This window comes from Dipodomys merriami, unplaced genomic scaffold (assembly GCF_024711535.1).
Source record: "Dipodomys merriami isolate MVZ:Mamm:240054 unplaced genomic scaffold, mDipMer1.0.p SCAF_390, whole genome shotgun sequence".
NCBI classification, from domain to species: domain Eukaryota; kingdom Metazoa; phylum Chordata; class Mammalia; order Rodentia; family Heteromyidae; genus Dipodomys; species Dipodomys merriami.
The window spans coordinates 421,466-445,493 of NW_027205493.1; the positions used below are offsets into that span (position 1 = coordinate 421,466).

At 40.2% G+C, this 24,028-nt stretch overlaps 1 protein-coding gene across 1 annotated transcript; it reads left to right on the top strand.

Moving 5' to 3' along the window:
* Positions 1 to 2,572: 2,572 nt before the first annotated feature.
* Positions 2,573 to 23,358, top strand: LOC138805377 (tripartite motif-containing protein 43-like). The gene is made up of 4 exons (XM_069990149.1): positions 2,573 to 3,131; positions 3,312 to 3,790; positions 20,908 to 21,158; positions 23,337 to 23,358. Exons 1-4 carry the CDS (start codon positions 2,573 to 2,575, stop codon positions 23,356 to 23,358), a joined length of 1,311 nt encoding a protein of 436 aa, XP_069846250.1.
* The last annotated feature ends 670 nt before the right edge of the window (positions 23,359 to 24,028 follow it).

Consider the following 24,028-nt stretch of genomic DNA (forward strand, 5'->3'; position numbering starts at 1 on the left):
TCAAATAACCACCAAAGTGGAGTTGTGGACCAAGTAGTAGGAGAAAATAAAAAGCAAAGCAAACAACAACAACAAAAAAAAAACCCTCACTAATAGTGCTCATGCCCTAAGTTCAAGCCCCATGGACATCCTAGAACAAAAAAGCAGTACTAGTTTCGGTGACTCAAAGTTCTAAAGCAGGCTTTTGATGACTAAATCCTGTTATCCAGCCTGGGAAGAAAAAACAGAAACACCTGTATACTAGATCATTGGGGTATTTAAACTTTCTATTAGAGTGGATTCTTTAAGTTTCAGTACTAATTCCTAAAAATAAAATAAACTGGAATACTTAGAGAAATAGCTGGTAATATTGGAGAAGAAAGAAAGTGCAAGGTTGAACACTAAAGATAAAGCAATGGCTTTAGAAAAAATAAGTCCTAATTTTTTAGGGTAAAAATGAAGAGAACATTAACTCAGGCTAAGAGATTAATAATAACAATAGCAAAGCTCAATTTACACATTAGGCATACTGAAAGGTTAACAATAGCCAACAATTGTAACAATACAACAGTTGTGATGGATCTTTGTTGTTGTCTGTCGTTCACTCTATGTACCCAATTATTGTGCCTTCATCCCCGTTGATATTATCATATGAAGATAAAAAACAATGCTTAGCCAGCTCCAGTGGTGCATTCCCTGTAATACTAGCTACTCAGGAAACAGATCTGAGGATCTCGGTTCAAAACCGGCCCAGGCAGGAAAGTCGTAGACACTCATCTCCAATAAACCACTAGAAAACTGGAATTGGTGCTGTGGCTCAAGTGGTAGAGGACTCACCTTGAGCTGAAAAGCTGAGTAAAAGCACCACACCCTGAGTTCCGCAGCACTAATGAAAAAAATTTCAAAAAAAAAGAAAAAGTACAAAGATTGTTTGAGAGTCAATGCCTGAGAGTCAATGATGCAAACATAGTGTTAGGCTACTATTTCCCTGCTGGCAATTCAGATAGGGGATTATGCTTTCAAAGCTAATGGATCAACACCAAGAAAGGTACAAGATTGATTATAGTAACAAAACCAAAAATGGGAAAGGTTATGCCAGGGACAACCTATAACCCTAAAGAGAATATTCTGACAGGATAATACTTATAGTGAATTGAATATTAATAATGTGCTCTTGAAATCCAATTTATATACATATATATATGTATATATATATATACAAATATATATGTGTGTGTGTGTATGATTATGTCTATGATAATTTTTAGATCATTCTCAAAAACGGCATTGAGTTATTAAATTATATATCAGAATACCACATCATTTTATAATAAAAAGGCATAAATGATATTTAAAATAAAGATAAGAGAAATAGAGTGGAAGAAGAGCTCAGGGACAGATCTTCTACTCTGAGTTCAAGTCCAGCACTGACAGACAAACAACAAGAACAACAACATCGGAAGGATAAATTAGTATGGAAAATGGACTTGGGAGGAAGTGACCTCGGAGCCTAGGATGTTTGTTGATTAACAGTCAGGTGATAATCGACAGTCAGGTGATTGATGGTCTGATTAAGGCAGGTGATGGGAAAGCTGGGAGGGGCTGGTCTGTGGGCAGACTTAACCCTGATCACAACTCAAGCAAGAGGTAATTCTTGTCATCTCAGCTTTGTGCAACGTGTGAATCAGAAGATCTCAGTCCAGGAGAGCCTAAGCATAAACACAATTTTCTATTCCAAAAGTAAAAGCAAACACAGAAGAGGACATGGCTTAAGCGGTAAAGTACCAGTCCACCATCAGGCCTGACAAATTCCAAATTAATGAAGACCCACAAGATACAATGGATGATTCCACAAATGTGTGCTAGAGTCCAGTGGAAAAGTAATAAACTCATAGTCCCAATATAAAGCATACACAGAAGTAAAAAACAAAACAAAACAAAATAAAACAAACACAATAAACTTTTCCAACCCTGGACAAAACTAAGTTGCACCTAATCCAAATAACCTAACCAAATTGCATGTCCTGGAAAGAGGAAGTAAAAGGTGGGGTTGGCAGGATGTAAATTCCAACTCCTATTGATATGTAAATCAGCTTCCCTAAACAACCAATCAGAGACACTTTCTTTCATGGGCCCACCCTCTTTCAGTATAAATAGAGTGGAAGTCTGAGACTCAGGCATTGCTGAAGATCCCTCAGCAGGAGGAGGCCATTTGGAGCTTGGATACTCCAGGTGAGGATAAGAGTGGGAGAATCTACTCCTCTTTTAATTCTTCTCTCCTTGGTTTGGTGTTGTTGTTGGTGGTGGTGTTTTGTCGGTTGTGGGGATTGAACCCAGTGGTAGGGCAGTGTTGCTGGGCCTGTTTGTGCTCAAGACTGGGCACTATCCCTGGGTCACTTTGTGGTCAAGGCTAGTGCTTTACCACTTGAGTCATAGCCCACTTGTGATTTTGGAGTGGTAAATAGGAGATAAGAGTCTGTGTCAGGGGGACTTTGGTGCCCAGGTCAGCTTCAAAGCTTGATCTCATATCCGTCTCTTGGGTAGCTAGGTTTTTAGGGGTGAGTCACCAGCACCTCATTAGATTCTAGGAATGATGGACCCTGACATTGCGCAGGCCTTCCAGAAGGAACTTAGCTGTGCCATCTGTGTGAATACTTTCATAGAGCCAGTCACCCTAGAGTGCGGGCACAGTTTTTGTCGACCTTGTCTCTGCCTGTGCTGGGAAGAGACTCCAGCCAGGTGCCCTGGATGCAAGGGACCCTGCCAGCAGACAAACCTGAAAACCAACGTGGTTCTGAGGAGCCTGGTGGCCATTGCCAGAAGAGCCAGCCTCAGGCGGTTCCTGAGCTCTGAGGAATACATGTGTGGGACACACAGAGAGACCAAGCAGATGTTCTGTGAGATAGACAGGGCCCTGCTTTGTAGGAGCTGTTCCATGTCTCAGGAGCACAGGGCTCACAAACACCATCCCATAGAAAGGGCTGCTGAAGAGCAGAGGGAGTTGATTTCAAAGCAGATGCATGCTGTATGGGAAAAGACTCAAGAAAACCAGCACAATTTACAGGAGAAGAGGAGACTCATCAACCAATGGATTTGTTATGTGAATCTATACCGAGATATGACTAAGGATGTTTTTAGAATGCTGCAGCTTGGTGTCCAGGAGGAGGAAAGACACCATTCCCAGCTACTGATCAATGAAGGAAGAGCCATGTTACAGCAACTCAGAGAAAGGGAAACCCAAATGCTTCAGAAGAAGCATCAGCTCAGGAATATGTTTCAGGAGCTGATCGAAACATACCAGAAGCCAGATGTGGAACTGCTTCAGGATGTAGAGTTGACCCTAGAAAGCTGTGAGTCAGTGTTGGTCTTCATGCCACTTCCTCTGAGGCCACAGCTCAGTGCCCCTCCCATGCCTGGAATGAGAGAGAAGCTCAGTCAGTTCCAGATGGAGATTGCCTTCAATGAAGTTGTGGGGAATCAAGATCCTGGGAGCAGTGTTAGACACGACCATCAATATGCAGTTTTGAATTCTGAAGACTCCCTCCAATTCACTGCTTTTGGATGCCAAGTCCTCAGCTCTGGGAAACATTACTGGGAGGTTAGTGTGGATGAGTCTTCAACCTGGGCCTTGGGAGTTGTTAGGGATTCTGTCATAAGGAGCAACCTCAGTGAAGCTCAGGATGTTTTCCTCCTTTTGTTTGTGAAAGAGAACACACTTTACACCCTTTTTACCACCTTCCCACTGCTGTCTCAATATGTAGAGAAGCCTCTGGGCCGGGTTGGTGTGTTTCTTGATCTTGATGATGGCAGTGTGAGTTTTTGGAATGTGGCTAAGAGTTCCCTTATCTGGAGATATGCCAATGGCTCTATCCGATTTCCTGTCAGGCCCCTTTTTTCCAGTGGTATCCCGGTGTCCTAAGTGAAGCAACTCTCTATGTGTTGGGAACTCTACGGCAGAGAACCTTTCTCAAATGAAGCAAACCACTAATACTGTACTAATTTAAATTTCTTGGTGCCGTAACCCCATTTTTTTCATGAAATAAGGTGGTAACAATAAAATGTAAAAACCAGTATTAAATGAAGATAAGATAAAGTAGCAACAATGCAACAAGAGAGCAAATAAATATTTTAAAATTGTTATAAAAATAAACCCATGCAAAACTGAATCCCCAGTGATGGCTTTTCACCCTGAAAGCAGTTGGAGTCCAGAATAACAACAACAAAAAAAAAAACATTGAATTCAGTGGGCACTGTTGTTTTACCAGTAATCCTTGCTACTCAGCAGGCTGAGTTCTGAGGATAATGCATAGCCAGGACGAACAGAAAAATCCAAGTGACTCTTATCTCCAATTAACCACCAAAGTGGAGTTGTGGTCATGTGGTAGATAAAAACAATTCCCAAGAGAACAGTGCTCATGCCCTATGTTCAAGCCTCAGGAACAGCTAGTACAAAAAAACATTACTAGTTTCAGTGACACAAAGTTCTAGAGCAGTCTTTCTATTACTAGGTCCTGTTATCCATCCTGGGAGGAAAAAAACAAACACCTCTCTCCTAGAGCATAGGGGTCTTTACACTTTCTATTTGATTGGATTCTTTAACTTTCAGTACCAATTCCTAAATAAGGGGAAAAAATGTATACTCAGACAAAGAGCTGGTAATAATGGAGAAGACTGAAAATGCATGGTTGAACACTAAAGATGAAGGCCTGTCTTTAAATAGAAGAAATAAATCATCCTTTTGGGGGTAAAAATGAGCAGAAAGATTCATAATAATAACTATGGCAGGGCTGGGAAGGTGGCTCAGTGGTAGAGCACTTGCCTTGCATGCCTGTGGCCCTGGGTTCGATTCCTTAGCACCACATAAGCAAAAATAAAAAAAAGCCGGAAGGCGCTGTGGCTCAAGTGGTAGAGTGCTAGCCTTGAGCAGAAGAGCTGAGGGACAGCGTCCAGGCCCAGAGTTCAGGCCCTATAACCGGACCCCCCCCCTAAAAAAACATAACTATGGCAAAGCTTAATTTATATATTAGGCATACTGAGAGGTTAACAAGAACCACCACTTGTAACAATATAGCAGGATGCTTTGCATATGTGATGGCTCTTTTTTGGATAATTAATTGTAGTTCTTTGATCCCCTGTGGCATTGTCATATGGAGTTAAAAAATGTTTTCTTTTTTGTTTCCCTTTCACTCTGTATATTTAATTGTTGTGTGTTCATCCCTTCTGTAATTATCTTATCGATGGGGAAAAGCTACTAACTTGAGATTCAATGATATGAATGTAGGGTTAGACTGCTACGTCCCTGTTGGCAATTCAGATATAGGAGAATTTGCTTTCAAAGCTCATGGTTCAACAAACAGGAACAGATAAGGTTCAAGATTGATTCATAGTAATAAATCCTGGAATGGGAAAGCTTGTGTCATCGATACTACAGAACTTACTACTCTAAAAATAATATCCTAGATAATTTTCTAAACTTTAAAGCGAATAGAGTATTAATAATGTGCTCTTATAAAACACACACACACACACACACACACACACACACACACACACACGAGCATTAGTAGGTTCTCTTATCAGTTTATCATATATATTAATTTACCATTTCATTTTAATATAAGCTTAGTCATATATGGTGTTTATTAGCCTTTTTCTCCAACATAAAGCTCAAGGACATTGCATAGATCCTTAGTTTAAGATCCTGGTCTGTTTCAGGAAAGAAATTAGAATGGATAAGTCACAATAGAAAATAATCGTGGAGAAAGTAACCTCAGATTCAAGGATCCTTTTCTGACGCACAGTTAAGTGATGGACAGTCAGGTGATTACTGGGTTCAGGCTGGTGAAGGAGATGGGTGTAGGGGGTAGGCTTCCTGCAGACCTAACAATAATCACATCCCATCCAATAGCTAGTCAAGTTGGCATATGTCTGTCATCTCAGCTATATACAAAGTTGGAATAGGAAGATCTCAGTGCAGGAAAGCCTAAGGATTAAAACAAGATCATACTACAAAAATAAACTAAAAATGGTATGTTGTATACAGTTCTGGTACTGTACTGTTGAATTCATATGATTTGCTTAAATACTGCCAACCAATTTACTTAACAATAAATCTTTATAACAATGCAATGATGTTGGTCCAGTTTATCAATTTAGAAAACCATAGGCAGGTGTTAATAAACATAAGGTGGTGCTGAGTTTACTAGAAGAATGTTTGTGTGGTCATGTTTCACTGTATAAATGTTAGTATAATGAATTCAGTGCAGTCTTTATCTTCCCACACGTGATTTTTTTAGGGTGACCTCACCTTCCTATTATAGGATTAAAAGTAGTGTTTGTGACTTTAACCACTTTTGGTAGTTTTTGATTGTTGTCCTTTGCACTGTTCTTTTTATTTTTCTCTCATTTCTGGGAAAAAAGATAAATTACTTGCTGTAATCATGCTGTATTTCCCTGGCTTATACATTTAAATTTCTATTGTTTATTTCTGTGAAATCTATGTTACATTCTGACATCATTTTGATATTTTATCTAATAATACAAACATATACTATTCCATCTTTCTGCAATAATATCTTTGCATTAGTAATTAGTAATTTCCCGGATACTGTGTTGTTTATTTCAGAATTTCATGATTATTTTTACTACTGGCATAATTAATGCCATTGACAAAAGAACTCAATAAATTAGATGTAGTCAAAATTTTCTACCTTATATATCTTGAAGCACGAACAAACCTAATTTATTCTTGTTTGGGTTATAAATTTGTGGCGTATATTGTTATACATCTATAGTTTATTTTTATTATATTTTATTTATCTATTCATTATTTGTTTTTGTTTAATTAATTTATTTATTTTATTTGATAGTTTTGAAAATATTTTATTTGAATAGTTGAAGAAAGGAGTTGCCATTCAATGAAGTAGTTTGTGAATACAATGCATCTTGATCACTTTAATCCCTTTTTAACATTTCCACTCATCTCTCCAAACCGCTTATTCTCTGATTTTTTCTTAATTTTGTGGAATATGCATTGAGGTTTTTTTTTTTTTTACTTGCTCCTGCTTTCCACCAATTTGCTATATTCTATGTCTACTTTCATGGTAGAACACTTTAATTTTATGCCTAGCAGGAGAGACTGTTCAATTCCCAAATTCCAGAACATTTATTTATTTTTACCTTTGTTAGTTAAAGATTATCTAGTATTCCATTTAAAAATCATTTTATGTGTAATTGAAATATGTTATATTTGTTAACTTAATTCTATAAAATTTAGGGATTCTTTGTATTTTGAAAGTATATTCGATCATTATCACCTTGGAATACTCTCAAATATTCATCATTCACAAGGAAATTTTATACCTGTCTGCAGCTCTTCTGAATTCTCCTTAGACTTCCAACCCCAAAGAAACTAATGTTATGTCTCATTTTGATAATTCCAAAATTTCATGAAAATCAAATCATTTTATGTGTTATTTTGTGTCTGGTTCTTTCTATCTAGCCTGTTGTCAGTGTTTCCACTAATATCAATTCTCCATTTCTCTTTTTTACTTGAAAATGGGCTATTTCGTGAGTATATGTTTTGTGATCTGTTTTACTATTGGTCAGCCTGAAATTTTTTTTTCAATTATTTTGCTGTCATAGATAATGTTGCTGTGATGATACACAAGTATTTAACTTAAGTGTATAAAAACTATAGGCAAACTTTCTAGACTGTACAAAGTTTCTAGGCTGTTTGGTGTTTCTGTAACTAACTTTGTGAGGAACTTTTACACACTAATTTCCAAGATGAATGTGCTATTTTACAATGTATGAGAGCTTTGATTTCTTTACGTCCTTGTCAAACCTACTAATGCACATCTTCTTTAACCCATTCTGGTGAGTATCAAATGACATATCATTTCTATTTTATAAGTGATTTTACATGTGCTAATGCTATTAACCTCCTTTTGTCTGTTTGCACATTGTTCGATTAAGAAATTTCAAGTCAAATTCTTTGTACATTAATTGAGTTACTGGTCCATTTTTTCCCTTGTTCTCCAATTCTTTTCTTTTGGAATAGGAATGCTTACAACATGTTATTATATATTGAAAATAGGGTGCTCCTCATCCTAACTGTCATCCTCTTCCTCCTCTTCTTCTTTCTCTTCTTTCTCCTTCTTGTTCCTCTTTCTCTACTTCTTTTTTCTCCTCTTCCTCTTCTTCCTTCCTCTTACTCTACCTGTCTGGCTCCTCTTCTTCTTCTTCTCTTCCTCTCTTCTTCTTTCTTGTACCAAAGCTTCATACTGTCCTAGTAAGCACTCTACCACTTAAAACTGGACCATTATAATTTGTTTCTCACATAGAATCTATTGCTTTTACTAAGGCTTCCCTAGAATTGTGGTCCTCCTGTCTTCAGTCTGAGTAGATTTAATTAAAGGCATGTGCCTTTATATTTGGCATATAATTGGTTTTGCTTTTTTTAAAAAAAATATTATTTACTTTTTTTGTTGTTGGTCATGGGGCCTGAACTTGGCCTGGGCACAGTCCCTCAGCATTTCAGCTCAAGCTATCACTTTACCACTTGAGCCACAGTGCCCATTCCAGCTTTTTCTGCTTATGTGGTGCTGAGGAATTGAACCCAGGGCCTCATGCATACAAGGCAAGCACTCTACCACTGAGCCACCTTTCCAGCCCTATTTTGCTTTATTTTCATGGCAACTCTCAAATAAAAATTTTCTTTAAGTCTCTGTGGACATTTTGAACCTGGAATTTTGAATGATGTTGGAAGTCAAAGCTACAAAGAGTTTTGGAGAGAGGCAATGAATTCTGTTACCTCTCCTTTTATGCTAGTGTCAAAAGATGAATGTAGGCCTTTTGGAAACAAAAATGGAACGTTTTTGGATCAGGAGATGTGTTTGGGTGCTGTGTTCAAATGAAATGGTTAAGTCATATTGTCACTTTGATTGGATTGAAAAATATGCAGGAGAGCAATACCATACTCAACTAGGTGTATGGGGGACTGAGTTCCCAGAGAAGTTTAGCGAAGTGGAAAACTGTCACTACCGCCTCGACCAGCAAGGAAGACGTGACACTGGACTCTTCTCTCTGCAGTTTATTCAGGACCTTTTAGTAATCTTCTGACCCCCACCCCGGGGAGCAATCCCCACAGCCTTAAGTACCCGCTGGGTAGCCAACACTGATACGCCACGTGGGAACCACCAATAGGTTCAGGTATGCGGAAGCAAGGCAGATTCTTTGCCTTAGCCATGTAAGGAGTTGTTTACCATGAGAGCACTGGCCATCGGGAAGGCGGAGGGCAGAAGCCGGCGCCACCTTCCAGGTGCGGCCTCTCGCAGCTCTCTACAGTTCCCCCTTTTTTGTTTAAAGAACACAGATGAGAACAGAGGTCTGATCCCTGTTGTGCAATGCAAGGACTGCATACAAGCCTTCTCCCAGAGGGTACCTTCTCTAGGGATGACTCAGCCTGTCCAGTGATTCGTTTTGTTTTTCACAAGGACGGGAAAAGGCGAATCGAACCCGTGTGCAATCAAACATGCTCTCCTCGAGGGCAAAACTCATGCCTCTCGACTGCAGTACTTTGGCTTTGCAATCTGTGTTCATTGTTTTAGGGTGGCAAGCCACGCTTGGGGGGACTGACCTGCTCCATTGACTGTAAAGGCTTGGATAATCATGGCTGCACTGCGACGCTGAGAACCTCTAATTTGGCAAATGCACCACAGACATACCAAGGAGGCTAACACCAGAAGGCCTGTCAGGGCTCCTAAACCCGCCCATTCCTTAAGATGATTCATAGCAGCGGAGATCCATGAAGATAACCCCTCCGCCAATCCGGCATCCACTCGGGTCGAGTTCACCATGATGATGGCAACCCTGAGCTGTTCCATCAGGCTGTCGAACTCCCCAGTTCAATTACCTAAAAGATAACTAGACAACTGTTTAGACAAATTTGCAGCGTTTTTTAAATAGGTTTTTTCCTGGGCCTGAACTCTGGGCCTGGGCGCTGTCCCTCAGCTCTTCAGCTCAAGACTAGCGCCCTACCACTTGAGCCACAGCGCCACTTCCGGCTTTTTTCTCTTCTTTTTGCTTATATGGTACTGGGGAATCGAACCCAGGTCCTTATGCATGCAAGGCAATCACTCTACCACTGAGCCACCTTACCAGCCCCATTCTCCTCGGTTAATTGCACCACAGCAGCAGCTAATCCAGCATTAGTTAGTCGTCCGCCCAGCTCTCTGCAAACTTTCATCCATGCTTCTAGTCCCCTATTCTTATATGGGGTTATGGCGGCTCTGCATTCCTTAGTGCACTGCTTGTAAACAAGCTGTTTAATTAATGGCATGGCTGCGTCTGGGTCACCAAAAATTCTGCCAGCGGCCTCGACCATACGGGCAACAAAGTCCGAAAACGGCTCCATAGAGCCCTCGCCTTTATTTGGTAAGGCCTTCCATGCCTTTATGCCAATTTTATTGATTTGTTCATAAACTTGAACCGGGTAGCCTATCTGCTGATTGGCGAATCTCCCCTGTCCAAGCAGCATATCTCTGTCCCAAGCTGGGTTTCCCCCAGCCTGATTGGCCGCAGCCTCTTCACTAGCAAATTCAATCAAAAAGGCCTTCCAATCTAAATACTTACCTGGGCTCAAACAAGCTCGTGCGAGCCCACTCCAATCACTGGGTGTCATGCAATGTCTGTTTAGGGCCTCCACCTGGGCTACAGTAAAGGAGGCTGTGATTCCGTATGTCCGCACAGACTCAGCTAAAGATTTTATAACCTTAAAATCTAAGGGTTCATGATACCGCTGTCCCTGTGGATCCTGAAATATTGGACAGGCTAGATGTAACTCGGTTCTGACAGCTTTCCACATGCCTGGGCTGAAAGAACAGCCAGGGCTGCCACTTCCGGGGTCCTCCACATAGAGCGGAGGGGCCAAAGGTATGGGGCGGTGCACGGAGGGCGTGCATTCGTCTTTATCTGGGTCCTCTCTCTCCTTCCCTTTCCTCCTCTTTCTTATCTTTGTTTTTTCTATTTGTTCTATGAGTGATTGTAGTTCCTCTGAGTCTGTAGACTCAGAGGTCTCTAGTTCGGCAAAATCGGGGTATAACCACCCCCTGCTCTCCTCCTTTTCGCTGTCTACCCTTTCCGATCTTTCTTCCTGCAGCATTTCTAGGGCGGCCTGACCATTCTCTACCACCTCACTGCAACGCTGTTCCTCGAGACAGCCTCTTATCAGTTTCCATATTGGCCTCACTCCGCTCTTAAGCGTTCCTTGTTCAGAGGCAAAATCTACGTCCCTCCCTAGTTTCTCCCAAGAGGCCACTGTGAGGCTTCCGGAGACAGCGAACCACGGGGCAACGATGTCACATTCATTCAAAAATCTCTCTAAAGTACTCTTTTTTATTTTTAACTTTTTTGAGTGCAGTAGCTCATTGAGAGCCAAAAAAAATGGGCGCGAAGAAGAAGCGCCCATGTATTAAACATTTAAAGCTGGTAAACAAACTTTTACTTTCACTTTTGGCTACTCTACTGACTAGCCCCGGGTTCTCGCTCTTTCCCTATCTACCAAGAAGAGCAAAAATCCCCCCCCCCGCTCTTATCGCGGATTCCCCTTTTACCTGGGAACTTACTCCCCGCTCTTGTTGCGGATTCCCCTTTTACCTGGGGACTTACCCCCGCTTTTGTCGCGGATTCCCCTTTTACCTGGGGACTTACCCTCGCCTTTGTCGCGGATTCCCCTTTTACCTGGGAACTTACCGGTGCACCACCCTGACCACAGAGAGTTCTGAGTCCTCATTGGGGTTATGGCTGAGTTCCCCGTACGGGCCGCCACGTGTCGCTATCGCCTCGACCAGCAAGGAAGACGCGACACCAGACTCTTCTCTCTGCAGTTTATTCAGGACCTTTTAGTAATCTTCTGACCCCCACCCCGGGGAGCAATCCCCACAGCCTTAAGTACCCGCTGGGTAGCCAACCCTGATACGCCACGTGGGAACCACCAATAGGTTCAGGTACGCAGAAGCAAGCCAAATTATTTGCCTTAGCCATGTAAGGAGTTGTTTACCATGAGAGCACTCGCCATTGGGAAGGCGGAGGGCGGAAGCCGGCGCCACCTTCCAGGTGCGGCCTCTCTCAGCTCTCTACAGAAAACACATGCTGATTGTGTACTATCCTCAAGTCTGAGAACTTAGAATCAAAGGAGGGAAAATGAGAAACACACTTATTCAAGAGTTCTCTCTCTGCTCACAAATCACCATAATGCGTTACTTATTTCCTTGTCTTGGCCATTTTCTCTCAACCAAGATCAACTAAAACTAAACCATGAAGCAACATAGCCTTCCCTTCTTTAACTGGTTTTGCATAGGTTATTTCTCAGTGATGAGAGTCTAACACATTGCTGAATTTAAAAATTGATTAATAAACTACTTGAACTAAGTGATTAGAATTTACTTAGTTAAAGTGATGAAAATTGACATGCAATTTTAGAGAATAATGACTGCCACAGTTGTGCATCAAAACTTTGTGAGGATAGAAATTTATAATAAATTACTCGGAGGAATTTTCTGGGAATAAAATTATTGCCATGTTTTTTAAAACAGAAAAGGTAGGAATAATTTTGAGAATCTAATTTAAGTCCACTTGTTGAACTTTGAGAAAACAAGGACAAAGTTATTTTAATTAGAAAAAGTGTGTTATCTATTAAAGCTATATCAAAAGCTTTTTTAAATGAAATTCATGTAAATAGGATCTCAGATCAAAAGACACCAATTAAGAGCTTTAGTATTCATACAAGTATGAGATAATTAGGACTAAGTCTAATGCTGTTAGTATAAATAGGAAGAGATGAGAAATTGATATAAAGAACACTGAAGGAATACAAAATTTTTATTTTCATCTTTATCAAAATCTATTTTTTATATTTATGTACTATATATTCTATATTAACATCTATATGTGTGTGTACACACACACACACACACACACACACACACACACACACATATATATATATATATATATATATATATATATATATATATATATGCATTCACAAGCCTCATGAGTGACAAAAAACCAACCAACAAAAAAAACATGAGGAATATAGTGAAAAAAAACATGAATTCAGATATCAAAATTGGTGTGGTGGGGTCAAGGGGAAAGACTAGACAAATGAAGAGGAAAAGGGGAAGAAAATGCAAGCAAGAGTCTAGTGTATAGCCTACAAAACAGAAGGGGATGGTAGAAGAAAGACTGGTGACAGTGTTTAAAGAGGTAACACTGATCAAGGCATGTTGTGTTCGTAAGCTGCTTTGTTAACTGCCAATGCCTTTGTCCAATTACTTAATGATAAGAATTAAAAAAATCACAATAAATTACAACTTTTAGCCAGTTACCTGTGGCTCATAACTATAAATCTAGCTAATCAGGCAGCTGATATTTTGAAACCAGTCCTAGTAGGAAAGTCCTTAAGATGGTTATCTCCAATTAACAAGTATAAAGCCGGAAGTGGAATTTTGGCTTAAGTATTTGACCACCAGTATCAAGTGGAAAAGCCAAGAGAGAGCATGAGGTCCTGAGTTCAAACCCTGGGGCTGCTCCCCCCATGTAACACTTAAGTAAAAATCTATTTAGACAAAATATTTAAGGATAAATTTGCATTTTTTATGAGAAAGGCTGACAATTGATATTACTTCTCTAAATTCTGTAAGCAATCATTTGTTAAGGCTAGTTGGTATTTTAATTAATGAGTTGAAATTTTGAGGTTAGAATTTTATAAACCTACACAATACTGGATTATGTAGGAATGACTCCATTTCAATTTCTTTCCTTTCTTTTTCTTATTTATTTTTTGTTTATTGTATATTCATTTATTGGCATGTCTTAGGGCTGGAAGTCTGGGCCTGGGCTCTGTGTCTGAGCTCTATTACTTGAGACACAGCTCCATTTCCGGCTTTTTTGATGGTTCCTTCGAGATAAGAGTATCATAATAGATTTTCTTGCTAAGGCTGGCTTTGAACCTCTATTCCCAAATCTCAGCCTCCTGAGATAGCGAGAATTACAGGCATGTGCAACCAGCACCTGTCTTTCAATTTCAATTAGTAAAAATATTAAATGGTAGAGTGGTAAAGTATCACAGTAAAAATCTTAAATTTATTTTGAAAATTTCTTTATATAATCTTATTTCTTAAGATGAAATACTTCACATTTTAAGTAATTTGTTGTAGGTTAAATCAGATTATTCAAATCATGTTTCTATCCTTTAATGTTATAGATTACTATCTAATTATGAATTTAGATGATCAGCAAAGCTTACTAGATATTCAAGTAACTATTCTCTGTATGTTGTATGTTTTTCTTAGTTTGTTACAAATATATGGTATAATTCACTACATTTTATTCAAATGAGTTTTGTTGGCATATAATTAAAAATAACCTATAATAAAGTCACTACAAAGAAGGCAACTCTGCTGCACAAATGCAATATTGTGTGATAAAGAACATAAGGTGCGCACAATCAAACCAGTAAGAAGTTAAACATATATATTAGAGTGTGTGTTTGTGTGTGTTTACATATGTAATTTTTTAAAATAAAATTTTTATTGTGAAAATACTGTAGAAAGGGGTTACAATCACATGAGCAAGGTAATGAGTACATTTCTTATCAAGCACTATTGCCTCCACCTTTGTTTGTTTTTCCTCTAATATCCTTTCCCTCATATCTCCACAACTACATTTCCCCCTACTCTCTACCCCCTGCTCATTACCATTCCCCCCTCCACAAAAAAACAGTTTGTTTTTTTCCTTCCCCTCCACAAATTATACCAACATCAAATACAGTGAAAATAGGGATTATACCATGGGGGAAGGACAGACAAATCAACAAAAAAATCACCCTATAACTATGTTAGAAACAATAGCAAGAAAGAGAAACCACTTGAGTCCTTATCTTGGGGTTTGTTTTGTCTAACATCAAGCTATCTGATCTTTTCTGCTTGTTTCAGCCATTTCAAATAAGGGAAACCATGGAACCTATGTTTCTTTGGGCCTGGCTTACTTCACTTAATATAAGTTTTTCCAAGACTTTCCATTTCCTAACAAATGGGGCAATGTCATTCTTTCTGATGGAGGCATAAAATACATTGTGTATATATACCACATTTTCTTGATCCATTCATCTACTGAGGGGCATCTGGGTTGGTTCCATATCTTAGCTATGGTAAATACTGCTGCAATAAACATAGTTGTGCTGGTTGCTTTAGTGTGGTCTTGTTTGTGATCATTTGGGGAAATACCCAAAAGTGGGATTGCTTGGTCATAGGGGAGCTCTTTGTGGAGTCTTTTGAGGAACCTCCATACTAATGAAAGACCCTAGCCCCCTAGGATAGTTTCGTCAACGGGAGGGCGCCCCAGAAAACTCAGACTCCAGGCCGGGAGATGCAAAAAGCAAGAGGAGTTTATTTGACGCTTGTGCAAACGGACTCTCTGTCCCGAGCAGACAGGGAGCCCCGAGCAGCGGTTACAAGCCTTCTTTTAAAGGCAAAAACCACAAGATTAATGCATAACACAAAGCATCTCATGATTGGTACATTTAAAGGTCATCATATACGCCAACAATCACTTTGCGGGAAATTTTCTAACACTCTTTGTAAAATGACTGGCCCATGGTTTTTTTAAGGGGAGTTTACATGGTTACAGGCCTATGTTTGGTTGACATTTGGCTTAGCTTGTGGTCTTCCCAGGTGGTCGTTATCTCAAGGTCCTGTCTGAGGAATTTCTAAATGGGAACTGAGGAACACATACTGTCTGTTCTTTATCTACGACCACTGACCTTGTCCTGGGGCCGGCATCTGGTCCCTGAAACTTCTTAACTCATTTCTGGGAAGGGAAGGGTCAATGCTAGCGTAAGCAAATTTACAGAAGCAGAATCAGCAGTTAGCAAGTTAGTAATGGTAATGGTCAATTTTTAATCTTTCATTTTCCCCACTTTTTCTCTGGACTAATTTTAATCTTAAAATTTAGGGTGTCTCTGGCCGGGCGCTGGTGGCTCACGCCTGTAATCCTAGCTACTCAGGAGGCTGAGATCTGAGGATCGCGGTTCAAAGCCAGCCCGGGCAGGAGAGACCGTGAGACTCCTATCTCCAATAAACCACCAGAAAACCGGAAGTGGCGCTGTAGCTCAAGTGGTAGAGCGCTCGCCTTGAGCTGAAGAGCTGAGGGACAGCGCCCAGGCCCAGAGTTCAAGCCCCACGACCGACAAAAAAAAAAAAAAAAATTTAGGGTGTCTCTATATTATTTTGTGGGGTGTCAGTTGTTCTCAGTGCTTGGTAATGAGACCTCAGAACTAATAGACGGACTGCGCTGATTTTTTTTTCTTTTACAAAAGACATCAGTCTGTTGAGTATACAAGGTCCTATTGTAACAAAAGTAACAGTACCAGAGCCCCTTACAGTTTTTTTTTTACCAGTCCTGCCTCTGTGTATCACAGTTAAATTAATTTTATACCAGCTGTACTTGTAAGCTCCAATTTTAAGACATACTCATACCATTTGCAACATACTTATACCATTTGCGACATACTCATACCCTTTGCTACATATTTAAACTTTCTGAGGTTTGTCTTCTTTCCCTTCTTTTTTTTTTTCAAACAATTAAAGACAATCCTTACTTTTTAAATCCTTTCTTATCTAAAGGGGATACCAATTTTCCCTAATTCCCTTCCCAAGGCTTTTTTTACTATCCCCCTCTCCTTTATAATTCCTTTTCCAAGGCTTTCTTTACTAACCCCCTCTCCTTTACAATTTTCATTGATAACACACTCAGGTTATTACCATACCAGAGCCAAACTAGGCTGTGACCATAGAGTGGATTTTCAGTCACTATGCACTGAAGTGCCTAAGACAAGCAAGCCAGTGATATCCTTGTCCTCAATATCCACTGTGGGAAGAGAGGGTTTCTGGATATCACCCAAAAGAATTTCCCACAAGATCTTAGATTTAGCAGCGGTCAACCAGGAAGCAGACTCAGGTGATGGAATCAGGCAGGAGTTTTTCCAGGTGGCTGTCAGGCCGTCGTTGAACTTTACCCATTAGGGTATGCAGCAGCAGCAACAACCGCAGAAGCAGCAGCAGGATCTCTCAGTGGCTCCAAGGGACTGTCACACCTCATGCTGGGCTGTAAATTCCTACACAGACTGGTTAAGGATACATTGCATAGGCTTGGCAGGCTTTGATCCTGCTGATTTTTAAGATCTTTAAACAATAGTCCAGGACAATTTACCAAAATCACAACTTTTTACTAACCAGATATTTTTGTAAATAGACACAGGAGGCTAGAAGGCTTAGTCTTGTAACCATCTCTGACAGTTGCAGTCTCCACACCTTGAACACCTACAACAGTTAAGACTATTTTTTATGCCATCTATTTTGCCTCATTTTTTTAAAACTGACTCTGGACCCTTGATCTTAAAAAGGGGATAGAAGGGCGAAGGTCCATCTTCTGTAACTTCTTCAAGCTGACTTCAGGGGCGTTGATCTTACCTAGCCAGAAACCTATAACCTTAGACTATTTTACAAAGAGGCCATCAGGGTTAGATGTCATTAAGAACAATATTTAACTTTTGACAACTGCACAGACCTTTTCTCCAGCTACAGCAGTGTAGCTTGTTTAGCACTCTGGTTTGTAAAAGCATTTTCCTAGATGGCTTAGGAATGTGATTTCTAGTGATCCCAAATAATGCCTAAGTTACCTTTGCAGGCCTTTAGACAGATATCAAATAGAAACACACTCTCAGGTTTACAAACTTTTTCGTGAGCAGATGAACTTCATGTAACTAGTGTCAGCTCAATTAGAGCTTTTGGCACATAAAGGGGTTGAGATTTAAACTATCCTCCACATTTTATAACATTGGTTTTTACTATCACAGAGGACTGGCAAGTTCCTGTCCCTTACAAGGTAGATAGTCATGGACATTTGCCATGCTTACAAACACTTTTTATGACCTCCCGGCTCTGACCAGTTTTTAAGGGCCACGCACAAATGACTCTAGGATCTGACATTTCTGCCAACCAAGCAGTGGCTTACTGCCTCTGGATGCTCCTCCATCACTTTTGTCCCAGGAGTGTCTTCTTCACATTGGGATAAATGCCTCATTGGCATTTCCCTTTCGCTGGTCGCTAGACTTGAACTCGGGGCCTGAGCACTGTCCCTCAGCTCTCCAGCTCAAGGCTAGCACTCTGCCACTATGAGTCCCAGACTCCGGGCTTGAAAGCTGTCCCCTAACTCTTCAGTCCAGGGCTAGTACTCTCCCACTGTGAGTCTCTAGCTTGGGGCTTGAGTACTGTCCCCTGACTCTTTAGTCCAGGGCTAGTACTCTGCTGGCTGAATAGAGGTGACAGTCTCACAGGAACCTTTTTCTGCCCGGGCTGGCTTTGAACCAGTTTGCAGATCAGTGAGTCTTATAAAAGGCCATTTTACTCCAATTAAAAGCAACAAAGTGGTGAACATAGAAGTAGCTTTTAAGCATGCTCTTACCTGAAACTTGTTAAGAGCCAAAGTTACACCTGACAAACTTTTAAGAATCCTCTGTGCTTTGCTCTGGGCTTGCTGGAAACTTAAAAAAACCTATAAGTGCAAACTAGAATAGCAATCATTTTGATAATCCTATTTTTTTTCCTTCTTTGTGCACATTGAGGCCAATGTCAAGAACAATTTTACATTTAAACTTTATATCCAAAAATCCATTTTTAATTAATTTTTTTAAAACCTCTTACTTGCATTTTGAAAAGATCCCTTGAAATCTTGAGGTCAAATGTCACTCATTGCCTCTTAGTTGCTTGTTTTAAAACAGACACACATTAAGATTTTTAAACTCAAATGACAATTTTTCCTTAATGCGAAAATAACAGTCACCATCACTATACCACGAAGCTAGACTTTACACCTTTATAACTTTTAAAAACATCCTAATTGTAAAACATTAAAAGCAAGTCACATTATACATATAACTTTTTAACCCTCTTTTTAAGGCCTTTCTAATTTTTAATGTTAACACATCCAAGGGAATGTTTTAGCAATACTAATCAGATTATCACATCAGTCATTTTAACCATCATGTTTTCAGTGTCTATCTGCAGGGAAAAGAGAGAACAAAGATGGGCCACTCAGCCCCTTCTATGGAATGGCCACACACCCAATCCGACTCTTTAGGGTTAGATGAACTGCGTTTGTGCCAGCTTGTCCTCTTTCACCATGCGTGGACTCCTCCCAGGGCCTGTCCCACCATGCATGGCCTGCTGAACTGCACTTTTACTTGTTTGCCCCTTACCCCTAAAGACAGGTCTTCTGTTGGCTTTTAGTTTTTCCTTTTTTTATCTCTTGGTTCTCGAATGAAATACACAGTTTTTAGACAGACAGAACAGGTAACATCTTTGACAGTATTAAACTAACCTTTACATTTAAATTTTTAATATTTATCCCAAATTTTAGCCAAGGGAACCAGATCCCAAACAGCCAATGCATTTTGTTAAGCCAGATATCTTGATTACAGTATAAACAGTCTTATGTATTTTAAAACATTAGTTTTTAAAATACCAGATTTTCTAATTTGCAAGTTAAAGAATCTTTAAAAAGCCATTTAAAACAATGTGAAGATTTTTTTAGAATTTTTGGTAATGTTCAAACCTCTTAACCTTTTGAATTTTAAATTTAAACTCACCCAATTGTTACAGCATGCTGACAATTTTTATCTTTGAACACGTTCACAGACACACACACAAAACACTCACACAGATCTAAAAGCACCCAAAAAAATCAAAGTCAGTCATACATACTCCTTTTAAAGTTTTTAAACAAAAATTTAAGACAGTATTTCTTTTATTTTCCCAGAGCTTGTTTGTCTAGCAAGGCAATTCACTAATTAGTCTTTTGAATCCCTTCTGTTGCACGAGGGCTGGGGGAGGGGGTCACCTGAAACTAAACTGGCCAGATTTTTTAATCTAATTTTAGACAAGAGCACTTTACAAGTTGTTACATTGTCAGGACTAGCTGAAAAAGTCCAAACCAGGCACACAGCCTTCTACACTCTCCCTGCTGGCAGCCTCCACAAGGAGAAAATGCAGCCTGAGGCTTGAAGGGAACCAAACTAGCCCAGTAACCTTCCATGCCTCAGGGGGGAGGGTGGGCATAGCAGGTCTGTGACCTAGCCCAGCTGGAACTTTTATTTCCCCAGAGATGTTCAAATAAATAACAAAAACACAGATAAACACAAAAACCAAGGATCCACATTTAAAACTGGTACCAATTCTAAAACAGAACTAGACAAGAACTGAAGGCTGAGTTGGGGACTAATGGGCCCCAGTTTATCCATACCAGAACTCTGTGCTGTTCTCATTCAGCAAGCTGAATCCAGAGTCCACTGGGTGAGCCTGCCACACTCACCCAGAACTTCCCTACCCCAGAAAACATAAAACAAACACACTAAAGTTAACAAGACAAACATGTGGCCACAAAGACAAAATCAGGTCTCAGTGAATGAGGTGATATCTCACCACCATTCACTTACCAGGGAACTCAACACCCCTACTCACCTCCGGAGGATTTTTCTCTTAGATTCCTGCAGACGTTGACCCAGGGGCCTTCCAAGGCGGAGGAGAATTGCCAGTCATCTTGGGGCAAGGAAAGAAGTCCCTAGTGGCCGTCCCCTCAGACTGACAGGTTCTCCCCCACGCTCAGACCCCCCCCCCCCCCGAGCCAAGGCCCAAGGCTGAGATCTAACTGGGGCCACTTGCAATTTCATTATTGACAAACAACAAGTTACAAAAGCAAAACCAGCGGTTTTTGTTTTTAAACTAACTAGGACAAGGTCTCAGGTGTCCTAGGAGTGGACTCACTTGTTGACCCAACTCTATAGAGAATACAAAACACACATTAAAGACAAGTAACACTAAACAGAGACAGACAGAACCAGAAGCCGCGCAGCAACGGAGTACAGATGAGGAAGGAATTACAGATGGGAGTGGCCGGCCTCACCTTAACTCCCCAGAACAGAGAGACACTCGGATCTCCTCCCACCAGTCGACCCTGGAGCAGGACTCCAGGGCGGGACCAGGGTACTGGGGACGTCTGCTTTTCCCTCTGGCCCAAATACAGACGACCCTGGAGCAGGACTCCAGGGCGGGACTAGGGTACTGGGCACATCTGCTTTTCCCTCTAGTCCAAATACAAATTTGGATCCCAGAACATAAAACGAAAATGACAAACATGAAAGACAAGAGCTCTATCTTACCTCCTGCCGGTCTTGGAATCTGGGGTTTGGGGGAGCCTGGTTCCCGGCCAATGCACCAAATGAAAGACCCTAGTCCCCTAAGATACTTTCGTCAACGGGAGGGCACCCCAGAAAACTCAGACTCCAGGCCGGGAGATGCAAAAAGCAAGAGGAGTTTATTTGACGCTTGCGCAAACGGACTCTCTGTCCCGAGCAGACAGGGAACCCCGAGCAGCGGTTACAAGCCTTCTTTTAAAGGCAAAACCCACAAGATTAATGCATAACACAAAGCATCCCATGATTGGTCCATTTAAAGGTCATCATATACGCCAACAATCACTTTGCCATGCGGGAAATTTTGTAACACTCTTTGTAAAATGACTGGCCCATGGTTGGTTTAAGGGGGGTTTACATGGTTACAGTCCTATGATTGGTTGACATTTGGCTTAGCTTGTGGTCTTCCCAGGTGGTCGTTATCTCAAGGTCCTGTCTGAGGAATTTCTAAATGGGAACTGAGGAACACGTACTGTCTGTTCTTTATCTACGACCACTGACCTTGTCCTGGGGCCAGCATCTGGTCCCTGAAACTTCTTAACTCATTTCTGGGAAGGGAAGGGTCAATGCTAGCGTAAGCAAGTTTACAGAAGCAGAATCAGCAGTTAGCAAGTTAGTAATGGTAATGGTCAATTTTTAATCTTTCACTATTTTGAAAGTAGCTGAACAAGTTTACATTCCTATCAATAGTGCAGTAGGGTTCCATTCTGGCCACATCCCCTTCAGCATCTGTTGTTATTAGAGTTCATAAGTATAGCTATTCTAACTGGGGTGAGGTGGTATCTCAGTGTTGCTTCGATTTGCATTTCTTTTATGGCTAGGGAGGTTGAGCATTTCTTCATGTGTCTATTGGTGATCCTTCTTTCCTCCTCAGAGAAGTTTATCTTTAAGTCTTTAGCCCATTTATTTATTGGGCAGTTGTTTCTTTGAGGATTTGTTTTTGGGGGATTTAATTTTTTGAATTCCAGGTATATTTTAAGTATGAGACCCTTGTCCGTTGTATGGCTAGTGAAGAACTTCTCCCAATCCGTGGGCTTTCTATTGATCTTCTAGCTATGTCCTTTGCCATGCAGAAGCTCTGCAATTTTATGCAATCCCATTTGTCCAACCTTTCCTTGATTTGTTGTGTTTCTGGGTCTCTATGGTATAACCCATGCTTTCACTGAATTTGATGTTGGTATAATTTGTGGAGGGGAAGGGCAAAAACAAATCGTTTAAGTAAGGATACAGGTGGACACATTGCAACAATAAGATGTACAAGTCATTATTTCAGAAAAACAAAGAACAACTTTGGTAGGGGATGGAGGGGAGGATCAGATGGGGAAGGTGGGTGGAGTATGGGAAGGAATGGGAAGGGGAAACAAAGAGGAGGGAACAATGCTTGATAAGAAATATACTCGTTATCTTGACCTTATAATTGTAACTCTTCTGTATGGTATTCTCACAATAAAAAAAATTCGGCCTATGCCAAAGAGAGGTAGGATTTATCCTATTCTGTCCTGTAATGTTTTCAGAGTGCCTGCTTTGACTCTGAGTTCTTTGATCCATTTGGAGTTGATTCTGGTGTAGGGTGATATATAAGGATCTAGCTTTAGTTTTCTACACGGGATTAACCAATTTTGCCAGCATCATTTACTGAAGAGGCTCCCTTGTGGAAGATTAGATGGCTATAGGTATGTGGTTTCATTTCTGGGTTTTCAGTTCTATTCCATTGGTCTTATGGTCTGTTCTTGTGCCAGTACCAAGCTGTTTTTATTACTATGGCTTTGTAGTAGAGTTTGAAATTTGGTATTGACATTCCTCCAGCACTGTTCTTTCTGTTAAGGATCACTCTTGCTATTCGGGGTACTTCATTGTACCCTATGAATTTTTGGATTGCCTCTTCTATTTCCTTGATGAATGAGGTTGGAATATAATAAGTATCACATTGAATTTGTAGATAGCCTTGGGAAGTATTGCCATTTTCATGATGTTGATCCTTCCAATTCAGGAGCATTTGAGGTTTTTTCCAATTTCTAAGTACTTTTTTGATTTCCTTTTTCAGGTTTTTAAGGTTTTCATCATAGTGGTCCTTCACTTCTTTGGTTAAGTTAATTCCTAGGTATTTTATTTTTGGTGGGGTATTATGAATGGAGTTGCTTTCCTGATTTCAGCTACACTTTTCTCATTGTTGACATACAGAAAAGTCATTGATTTTTGAGGGTTAATTGTATACCCTGCTCCTCTGCCAAATTTTTGATTCAGCTTGAGTAATTTGGGAGTGGAGTCCATGGGATTCTTTAAATACAAGATCAGGTCATCTGCAAAGAGGGAGAGTTTTACTTCATGTTTCCCTATTTGGATCCCTTTTATGTTTACATCTTATTGCTGTTGCTAGGCTTCTAATACTAAATTGAAGAGAAGTGGAGAGAGTGAACATCCTTGTCTCATTCCTGAGTTTATAGGAAATGATGTTGGTTTTTCACCACTGAGTATAATGCTGGCTTTAGGTTTGTCATATACAGCCTTTATTGTATTGAGGAATGTTCCCTGGATTCGTAGTTTTTCCAGAATCTTCATCATAAAGGGGTGTTGGATCTTGCCAAATGCCTTTTCTGCATCTATTGAGATAATCATATGGTTCTTTTCCTTGCTTTTGTTGATGTGATGAATTATATTAATTCATTCACAATTATTGAACAAGCTTTGTATCCCTGAAATGAATTGTGTTTGATTGTGGTGTATGATTTTTTGGAT